At 43.0% G+C, this 10,650-nt stretch overlaps 1 protein-coding gene across 1 annotated transcript in view; it reads left to right on the top strand.

Annotated features, from left to right (window-relative positions):
• Nucleotides 1-2,342: 2,342 nt before the first annotated feature.
• The window catches only part of LOC127027897 (mitogen-activated protein kinase kinase kinase 1-like), a 62,324-nt gene continuing 54,016 nt past the window's right edge, over nt 2,343-10,650 (top strand). The window contains exon 1 of the mRNA XM_050913760.1: nt 2,343-2,785. Coding sequence (XP_050769717.1) covers nt 2,343-2,785 — 443 coding nt within the window. The remainder of the gene's footprint in view (nt 2,786-10,650) is intronic.

Below are 10,650 nucleotides of genomic sequence, written 5' to 3'. Positions count from 1 at the left end.
TTATTTCCTAGATTTAGTTTTATTAGAGATTTGCTCTTTTTCTTTTCTGTATCCCTTTCTAACTGATTGCTATTCAAAGCTGTATTCCTTCTCCATGTGACAAGTGTTTAGTAAATTCCTAAAGTTGGGTTTTTTTTCTGTTCAGAATACTTTAAAAGCATAGGGTTTTTTTCTGTGAATGGGATTTTATGGCAGAGAGGAATATTTGAAAAGGTATAATTGTGCAGTTTGGTTTTGTTTTTTTTTTCCATTGAAGACTAGAGGATCCTGTGTACATGCAGGTTACACTGCCAACAACTGGTAATAATTTGAGTTCATTTCAACCATCTGCTTCAGAATTTGCATGTAGCTAATCTCATCCCGCTTCTACAAAGCACATACTTTTCTCTGTTCTTCCCTGCATTTAGTAACATCCTCACTTTGACAATAAGGTTTGGTTTAGGAATCTTCCAGAAAACTGTCCCTAATTTACTATATAGTTGAGGCTTTAAATAAGTGTCAAATACTGCATTTATGAAATTCAGAATTAATTTATCTTTAAATGTACATCCCTGAGTTGTACAAGAGGATATTTAGATGACCAGCTTATCCCAAAGGTACCCTACTTACAAGATGACAGTGAACACAACTGACTTTCTCACAGCATCCTTCACTGAAAAACCTTCATAAGGGTAGTTAGAACATGGCATCTTAACAGACCATTTAAGTGATTCACTTAGTGTGACCTTGAGGCCATGTGCATACTGATACTATTCTGCAATTATATGGAGTACCATTTGAAAGTCTCCTCGAGCTTTTGCTCTTGCAAGTCTAGAGGAAAAGAACTCTTCTAATCTGCTTGTCATATCCTTTAGCAAAGACTCTACATTTAGGTTAGCATCTGATCACATATGTAAGACAAGAAAGAATCTGCTTCTGTTAGGAGGTACTTCTCATCCAACTAGCGCTTCAGATCAAAGCAGTGATCCCAGCAAAGTGATCATACTAAAAATCATTGTCAAGATGCTTAGTTAATGTTACACTTGGGGGATACACATCAAATTCTGAGAAATAAAGCTTAAGATATTCAGCTAAAGAAAAGTGCTTTGAACTGTGTGACTTCTACTGTATCCAAAATCACACCAACCTGAAAACAACCTGGTATGCATAGCGACATTCAGTTTTTCTTTCCTTGTCTCAGATTAAATCAGCATTCAAATAGGTAGACTTGTTTAACAGCAGCAAAACAGCACCTCTCTGACAACAATGTACGCCTTTCTGTTCTTGCAAAATTTTAAGTCCCTTCTCCACAGCTCAGAGGTTGAAAGCAAAACCACTCAATTGTGGTTGAGTGGAAATCTAGACCAAGAGTAAATTTTACTTGGACCTCCCCAAGGTTCTGGTCATGTGATGTCTCCTGCCTTTCTTCTCTCTCCCAGTCTCTTGGGAAACAGCTGCAGCGGTAGGTATATGTGGCAGGCTATAATCTAAACTAGATGTTCATACATACACACACGTGGAAACGGGTGTACTCCAACGAGACATTAATGCTCCTAAGTAGTTACAGACATGGAAAAGTATCAGAGGATGGGTGAAGCGGCACCTGCCAAGTGAGGGCAACTCAGAGAAGGATGCGTGAAGGCTACAAGCAAGGATGTGCATTGAATTTCGTATTAATCCCAGAGACGAATGAGCAGGTAAGCTTGGGCACAGCAGCAATTTCAAGGCGGCTCGCTGCAGCACAGGAAGGCACCGCAGGCATTTGCTCCTCCCTCGCCTCTTGCCTGGCTCCTGGGGAGGACGTCGCCTGGGGAAGTTTTGGGAGTGCTAGGGAGAGGGAGCACACAGACGGGATGTTGCGAGCTGGGGCGCGGCGCCACCAGGAGCCGGCCCGAGTTTCGGGAAGAGCTTCCCCGCGCTGCCCCACAGCACCGGCTCCTCACAGGGCGGCGGCTGGCCCACACCACGGCCCCACGCTTCGAGGCCACCGGAGCACCCACCGCTCTCCTGCATATGGGAAGGGCCACGTGGGGGCGGGGACACCCTCCCCATCCAGCACCTCCGCCAGTTCCCGGGCGCAGCCCGACCCCGTCCGTCCGCGGGCGGGCGGCTAGGCCCGGCCCGGCCCGGCCCGGCCCCGCCCCGCCCCTGACGAGCGAGCGCGACGCCAACACCTGCGCGGGGGCGGGCGGGGCGCCGCCGCGGGCCGCTGCACCTACAGGCGGCCGCCCCGCCCCGCCCCGCGCCGCCTGCTCCCACCAATCCGCGCCCGCCTCCTACCCCCTCCCTACGCCGTTTCCGTAGCGGGTCGGAGTGCTAGCTTCCCCCGAGCCTTGGGAGCCCTATGTGACCCACTAGAGAAAATGGCGGCGGCAGGGAATCGTACTTCGTCGTCGGGATTATTCTCGGGCAGCAGTGAGGAGGTGGCCGCTGCTGCTGCCGCCGGGAGCCTGAAGGGCGGCACGGGCGCGGGGAGTATCGCCGGGAGCGGTGGGGGGCTCCTGCGGGAGGCGGGCGGCGGTGGCTGCCAGGAGCAGCGCTCTGACTGGAGACGGAAGCAGCTGCGCAAAGTGCGGAGTGTGGAGCTGGACCGGCTGCCTGAGGCGCCCCTCTTCCTCGCCGCCGCCGCCTTCTCGTCCTCCTCTTCGCCGGAGCCTCCCGAAACGCTGCTGCTCCATTACCTGCCCGGGCCGCGCTTCAGCTCCGCCAGCCCGGCTGCCTCCCCCAGCCGCTGTGCCGAGTTCCTGGAGTCGCTGCCGACGGGGACTGACCCCGCCGCGGAGCGGAGGATGGAGCCGTCCCCCCCGCGAGGTGAGGGGGGGGGGGCAGTGGAGGCGGCGAGGCTGTTCCCGCGAGGAGGGTTCGGGCGCCCCGTTCCCACTCCCCCGCGGGCGCCCGGCCGCCGCCTAGCCGGGAGCGGATGTGCGGGCGGCGGGAGCTGCCCGCGGAGTGCAGGGCTGGGGTGTGGCGGGCAGCCCTCGCCCGCTGCATTCCCCTGGGGCGCGGAGGCACCTGGTGCGTGCTTGAGGGAGGGGTGGCCGCCGGGCTGCCACGCGGGTCGCCCGCAGCTGTCAGCGGTGCGGGGCTGCGCGGGGCCCAGCAGCTAGCGCCGGAGGAGCGGGTCGGGGCGGCGCGTCCCTGCGCCGTGGGCGATTAGCTGCGCGGGAGCCGAGCCGTGTGGGGGTGCTTCTATGTTTAACTTCTGCCGGAGTTCCAAAAGGCTTTGCAGTTTGAGTTTGTGGTGGCGGCGGGGACCGGGGTCGGATGTGTCAGCCTTTGGATCTCGGTGCGAGTGGAGCCTGTTAACTCTTCCTGCAGCTCTGTCGCCTCGGTGCCAGAGCAGGGCGCGAGGGTGCGGCGTGGTTCAAGCGGCAGCTGTGCTTCTGCTTCGGGTGCTCACCGAGTACCTGACCGCTTTCTGCACTTTCCTAGCAGTTTGCTGCACAAAATTGAGTAATTTTAAATTTTTTTCTAAAGAAAAAAAAAAAAGAAGGACTTCTCTGAAGTCTAATTCTAATTTGCAGCATCGTGGTATTGCGGAACTGATTTCTTTGATTCTTGGGAGGGGAAGGAAGGCTTTCAAACATAAATGTCCCCCCTCTTTTTCAGAGAGAAAGTAATTTTGTAGTGGTTCAGTCTAGGTGATACTTTTGAGCGGTTTCATTTAGTGCCCTTGTGTTTGTAGTCCTTGTTTGCTTTCTGTGTGTTTTATTTGATAAGTCCAGTTTCTTGAGGTTTTATAGAACTGTCCATATTATGCCTATTTGATATATGTAGAAATATTCAGGGTGAAAGTGAACATGTCCATGGTGAAGCAGTTTAAGTACTTCAGAGCACATTTCAGCTTTAATATGCACTTGCTAGGTCTAACTGGTATGTGTGTGGGAAGGTACTGCAGTAGTGATGGTGTAATTTTGATGTGAAGTTGATAACTTCATATGGATTTCTTATAAGGTTTTATGTGAAATGGACTGTGTAGTTTAAGGACCTAGTATTAACATCAAAAGACCTATTTTAGTGTTGCCTTACAGTTTGGCTAATTGAACAGATGGCTTGTGTATTCTTTTTAGTTGTGTATTATGGCAGTTAAACCTTAAGGATATTTTTTTAAAGGTTGACTTATCTTGGGACTACCGTAATAAAAATTGGTTTCTAGACCAATGTCCTGTTTATATGAATTCTCAGCAATTCTGATGGATTTTGGTCTATTTCTAGGGCAATGTAAAAATACTTGATATGATGTGGTCCTAACATAAGAAATGCCTCTGTACTTAAAGAAGGATTAGTGGGAAATCTTAAGTGTTTCAGGAGGGGAAAAAAATCATGTATAAATTTTAGCAAGTATCTTGGGCTTTTTCTATGACTCTTAGCACCATCTTTGTCTCTTGAGTCAGGAATTTATAATGTACTGTATCTCATAATACAGTTGCATCCAGTTTCATGGCTTTCAAGGAAAATAAAGAATCAGTGTTGGAACACGTTTAAAACATCTCAGAGTCTCCTGGTGATAGTAAGTGGGAGTTAGGCTTGATATTAGAGGTTCAGGAAGGTCAATATATGTTGCATTGATGCTGAAACATTGAGTCCATCCTTGCTAGTCAGTCCCGTGGCAGCAATGACAGAGCAGCTGTGGATTTTTTTTTTCCTTTAACATGGACAGTTTTGCTTACTTTTAAGTACCTGCATTTGGACAAGTCGGTGTTTTGAGTGTGTGCATGAGTTAAAACCCTTCTCCCCAAATGCTCTGACATTCGACTAGGAATGTTAACAAATCATAGAAAATGCTAAATGCCAAGTGCTTTTCTCTTTAGTGTTTTAGTGAGATAGTCTACTCTTCAACTGTCTTCATGATAAATTTAAGTACGTGGCAGCATTAATAGTGATTTTTCTTCAGAAATATCCTATAAATGCTCATGTAGAGTATCTCAGTAATTCTGTATGTCATGTTACCAGTAAATAGATGTTAGACAAAGTACTACTTTGTCAGGCCATATCAAGAATTTAAAACATCTCTCTGCCCTTATTGTAATATTAACTTGATCTAGCCGAAGGAGGGAGATTAATTTGTATGTGAGTAGCAGTTAGCGTATTACACATTAAATTTGTGCATGCAGCTGTTGCCCAGACATTTAAGAGGTGAACTGAAGGGCATAATCAAAATAATATATTATGTGGAGGTTTTCTATTCTGTTTTTAAAAACAATAGTTGTACTTTCCTGTAAGGATATACTGTTCGTTAAAAGATACTGTGCTTGCTCCAAAGTCCTCCTATCAGTCTCTGGTATTACAGTCACTTTCTTTTTAAATAAATTTTCTGTTTATACTGGAAGACCTGCATGAGCCTCAGAATGAAGCTGAGAAGGAAAACTGACTCTGCTGTTAAGTCCTAAATGTAAATATTACCTTTTTTCTTTAATCTCTCAAGCATTCTGCTTGTCAGGGCAGTAGAACAAATATTTTCACTAAAAGCTGTGAATGTTATAAGCTATCTTTTTATATCACTGTAAGAGGTGGAGGGAGTTGTTTTACTAGGAAATGCAGCTTCAAGATAAAGCACTTCAGACCTTTTATCCCATGTCTATACTGACAGTATATTGATTTGGTTTATAGAAAAAGATCCTAACAGTGAGTTTGGTGATAACTGTAGTATGATTTCTTGTAACTTGAGTTATAACTTCCGCTTTGGGGCAAATCCATGTAGGCAAAATGCACCTCCTTCTCTGCAGCCTTAACAATGTTCTCTTAAAATGTTCAAACCATTTAAGTGATGTTTATTTGTATCTGAAATTGGTGTAGGTGACTTATTACGTTCCTGAGTACAGGATTAGTTATACTGCCATAACCCTGTTTTTATAAAAATGAAAAGCAGAAAATGCTGCGATTAGTCTCCTCTGCATATAGTAACCATGTGCTGTGTGACTCAGGTGAAAATTAAGTGTTTGAATTTGAAAAAGCATATGCTAGCTATGGCAGACTTGTCAGATAGTTCAGCTGCAAGACAACCTTTGTAGATATTTACGCTGTATTTTCTGCAATTGCTGTTTGCATTGATGCCTGCTAGAGATACCAAAGACACACTGTGAAACTGAAGTTTTGACTATGTGTACAAGTGTACTATTAAAAGCTTGTCAGTTTTAGCTCTGCTTATCAATTTGTAGCACCTTTGACTTTCTAAAGGAGGGCATGAAAATATTAACAGAGCACTGGACTGGGCAGTGGAGTGGGAACAGAGGGAGAGCAAGTACAGTGAAAGCACAGCGTGGCCAAGGTTTGACGTGCTCTTTTTTACTGAAATGATAATGTTCTCAGTTCATGTTGTCAGAATGTAGCTAAGGTAAAATAATGTAGCTTATTTACCTTGGCTAAGAATAGCTAAGGTAAAATAGAATTTTATGTGTTTTAACCAAGTCCATAATGCTTGATATTTTTCACTGTCTGCTTAAAAAAGCCACCAAATTTTTCTGCTTCCAGTTTAAGCTGAATACTACTGTGAGAAATTTCACTTCCTACCTCTTCTGTGCTCTGTGGCTTGAGAGTGTTTTTGGAAGAGGGTCACCCTCTACCATGTCTGATTTTTATCACTATTAGTTATTGCAAGTGGTAGGGTTCTGCTTAAATGGTTTGATCTGGTATGGCAGTTTCTTTGTTCCTATGCAAAGTAAATAGATTGTAACTAATCTGGAGCTTTCTGTCTCATTGCATTTAGTGATACTAAAGGTTCAGTCTTTGCTGTCACTCAGTGGAGTCTAGGTACTGCTCAGTGCGATACCTGTGTGTAGAAGTGTGCAATTGTGCCTTACCCAAAGCTCAAACATGTAGAGTACAAGATACTTTTGAAGATCAGTTTTTCCTTCTGTATGATGGATTTGAACTTCATGAGATCTTTTACTGTGCTAATGCATTTGTTATTGTTTGAAGTTGGAGTAAAAGTAATGGTGCAGCTGTGTAAAAGCTTATCCTGGTGCAGGAGAGGATGAGGTGAGAGGGGAAACAAGCAGCTGGGGGTGGGGTGACTGTGGGAATGCTTCTGTTGGCTTTTGCTGGCTTCCAGTATTGGTGAAACTTGGTTTAAGCTTGTATAAAATAGAAATTATATGTTGCCACGTAGCTGTTCTTTAAACAAACTTGTAAAGCTAGTTTTTAGCAGCAGTGGTGATAAGAGAATGGATCTGGCTTGAGTTCTGGAGTTTCTAATGCTACTCTCTGTTCTTGGCAGATTCTCTGTGAAGACCCAAGGGTTGACTTGTTTTACTTTTTATCTGCTCTCACTTAAAACTCTAGAATTACAGTTCATTCTTTTGCTCGAGGCAAAGAGGACAGAAAGCCTTTAAGCGAGCTTCATTACTTGTCTTTAGGTGACTAGGAGAATGTGGTTAAGTGGAAAGTTGCTTTCTGTTGCTTCCCTCCCTTTTTATCTTTACCCAGAGGCTGAGCGTGTTGCCTGTAGGACACTTCTGATTTCCTGTCTCACCACCCTGCAGAACTGGAGAATCCTGCTTGATGGTGAATAGCCTTGATTATTTTTTCCTATAAGATAGGTTTGTGGGGTTGGGGGGGGGGGGTGTTTTGGGGCTTTTTGGTTTTTTTTTTTTTGCTTGGTTTTTTGGAAGATCAGTTTTGTTGGATCTTGACTGAAAAATGTCCTGAAAAAAACCCAGCAGCTCTATTTACTTGATACTTAAGAATCATTTTAAATTGGGAATTATTTACCTTCTGTCTGGAAACTGATGAAATACTTATCAAATTGACTTAATAAAAGCTGATACAGCCATCACTCCCTCTTAATTTTGCTCAGAAATGTTCAGTTTTTTGATAGTGCTCAGTATCTGATGACTAAGGATTTGAAGGTGTTTGTAAAAAGTGTGTTTTCTTTTTCTTTAAACTTAAAATTTGTCATTGAATATTCTGATTTCTCTGCTATGAGATGAAACTGGAGTTCAAGTCAGTCTACCCTTGTTTCACACTGTCTCAGTGTATTTCTTTTGTATCCCTGATGTATGAACTATTCTCATAATTAATGGAAATATTACATAATGTTTGTTCTCATATCTCTTGTCCTAATATTTTAATTTGTAGTGAATGGCTACTAATATACCTATTACACCAGGTGATTTCAATTCTTCCCTAGTATTTCTCATCAATAGATTTCACAGTATTTATTGCTGATACACTGCTGTTGATACTGCACCTCCTTGTAACTTACCCAGGGTTACTGTGGAAGGTGGGAGTAGAGTGCTGGAGAAATGGGTTCTGTCTGCTAGACCATGCTGACATGTGACTACATCTGACATCTTGTTTTCTGAGCTCTCTTCTTTCCTCCTCTTGAGCATCCTGTCATCTTGCTTTTGAGCAAACTGAAATGAGTCTTTGCTCAGCTGTCAGCAATGATGATCAGGTCCTTTTGTGAGCTGGTAGTTAACCCTCAAAGGTATGCAACTAATACTCCTTGTTTTGACCCATGGATATGCATTTCATTTCACTAGTTATTTCTGTCAAATACTCTCTTACGATCTGAGGATTTTATGACCATCGTGCTTATATCTGAAAGGAACAATTCTGAAGATGCTGAAAGGGCTTGGTGTTGAAGGAAAAAAGATCTAATTTGTGCTAATACCAATTTGAGAAACAGTTTTTGTTTTTTAAACAAATCAGTATTACCTCCAATTCTACTACCAATAAATGCCTGCAGAATTTTATTTTGGTAATCCTTTGTATTCTTTAAAAGGGAAGCTTCAAAGCTTAGTGGATAATAGGGTCTCCCCATTACCTTCAGGTAATATTTACCTGTTCTGTATCTGAAGAGGCATACAAAATTCAAATATCTGAAATGTGTGGTGAAACTTGCAGTGACCTCCAGTTTGCAGTTTGTGTAGAGTTTATTGACCTTGTCAGATTAATGCACTCTAGCAGGCAAGTGTTTGTCTATTGTCATGGTTAAGACAATATTTTAATTGCTTTGATTTATGACAGTACTCTAATTTCTGGTTGCTGAATATGTACTTTGAAAAGTCATGTGTAGTCAGTGATGGTTTTCTCAGTTTATGAATATTTTACACTTTTTAAACTCTTTTCATGTTTTTAGACTGCAGAGTTGCCAGGTATGATACTAATATTACTTTCATTTTTTCTCTTGTTGCAAATTTTAACTTTACCACCACATATGTAATCAGTATCTTAAATGTTCCCATAAAATACATCTGAAACTTCTGTTTTTTTACTGAAGTAAATATCTCTACAGGTGCCTAGCCTATGACTAAAGACTTGTTTGCTTAATGTAAGAAAATATTGCGGTTGTGATTAGCATGGAAGCTCACTGAAACAGTGCTAATGTGTTCTTAAAAATGTGGAAAGGATCTCCCATATTAAGGATCCATATTGCTTATTAATTTTGTTAGATTATTTATATAAATAAAACATAGGTAATGGTTCCTATAGTTGTGTGAAACGCATTGTTAGGAAGTTCAAACTTGAAATGGAAATGTGAACAGCTGGATTTTAAACAGTGGGGCTGGATGGAGTTTCTCTTAAAACTATATTAATATGCATAAGTTTATTTTTAAAAAGTTATTTCAATAATGTCTGCATATAGTTCTGGAAAACAAGCTCTTCTGTAAATATAGAACAGACATGAATTTGTTGTCTCTTAACTGTAAGTTCTCCTTTTATTTGTAATTAACAGTTCAATACAGTAGGTTTCCTGTGCTCTGCAGGCACATTGGATGCTGCAGTCAGTAGGAAGCACAGGGGCACTTGGGTTTCTATTAGGTTTTCAGCCATAAGCATGGAAGCTAGTTCTTCCATACTGTCAAGCAAACACAGCCACACTCTTTACTGCATGCCCTGCAGTTGTGGCTGCTGGCTTCTGGCAAGGTCACTGTAACAAGCAAAACTAACTTTCTCTTTGAACCTCCAAGGCTAGGGCCAGGATCTCCTGCACTGGTACCTTCTGTTCCACACAAGCCTGTTTACACCTTCTTCAAACATCTTCCTAAAAATAACAGAGTTTCAGTTTCTTCCCCTGACAAGAATTTGCTCTGAGTTGCAACTGCATGTTTCTTATCCTTCCCAGAGGCTCTTGGGAGGAAGAGCCAGGGATACGTCCGGAAGAGGTCTTGAAGACATGCAGATTGTTCTCTGTATTTGTTTTAAGCCAGTGTTACAGGAAGAGGGAGGAGAAGGAGCTTCCTCATCCCACCCCCTGCCTTGTGTACAAGAAGGCATGAAATGAAACTCCTTAAGCCATGCAGATCTCTGGCAGAGAGCAATGCAGATAGTCTTCGGGGTTGTCATTTTAGGAGTGTGTTGTGCCAAACTAATATAGAAAAGATTGGATGACTGATCTGTTTAGTTTCTCTCACTGTGAAGATTGACATGCAGACTGACACTCAAACTACCTTTTTCTTGTGAGGAGGTGGCAGATAATCCACATCAGGGAACTGAGTAATAAAATATTTTGGATTAAACTAAGAATTCTTCCATCTGTGCAAAGTAGGAAGGTGCTTTCATGTAAGGATGTGTTAAGTATTGTAAACTGACATACACTGATAACACTCAGCAAGCTGAGTGAGGAGAAATATTAATGACTGGCAAAGTATTTGGTTTAGGTGATGATACAGGGCAATCTAGAATTGTTGCAGTGGGTTACAGTGGTGTAATGCCTGGCCGTTGCTT

Source organism: Gymnogyps californianus, unplaced genomic scaffold (genome assembly GCF_018139145.2).
Source record: "Gymnogyps californianus isolate 813 unplaced genomic scaffold, ASM1813914v2 HiC_scaffold_101, whole genome shotgun sequence".
NCBI classification, from domain to species: Eukaryota; Metazoa; Chordata; class Aves; order Accipitriformes; family Cathartidae; genus Gymnogyps; species Gymnogyps californianus.
The sequence above is the reverse complement of the archived record's forward strand: the minus strand, read 5'-3'. Positions and strand labels throughout refer to the sequence as shown.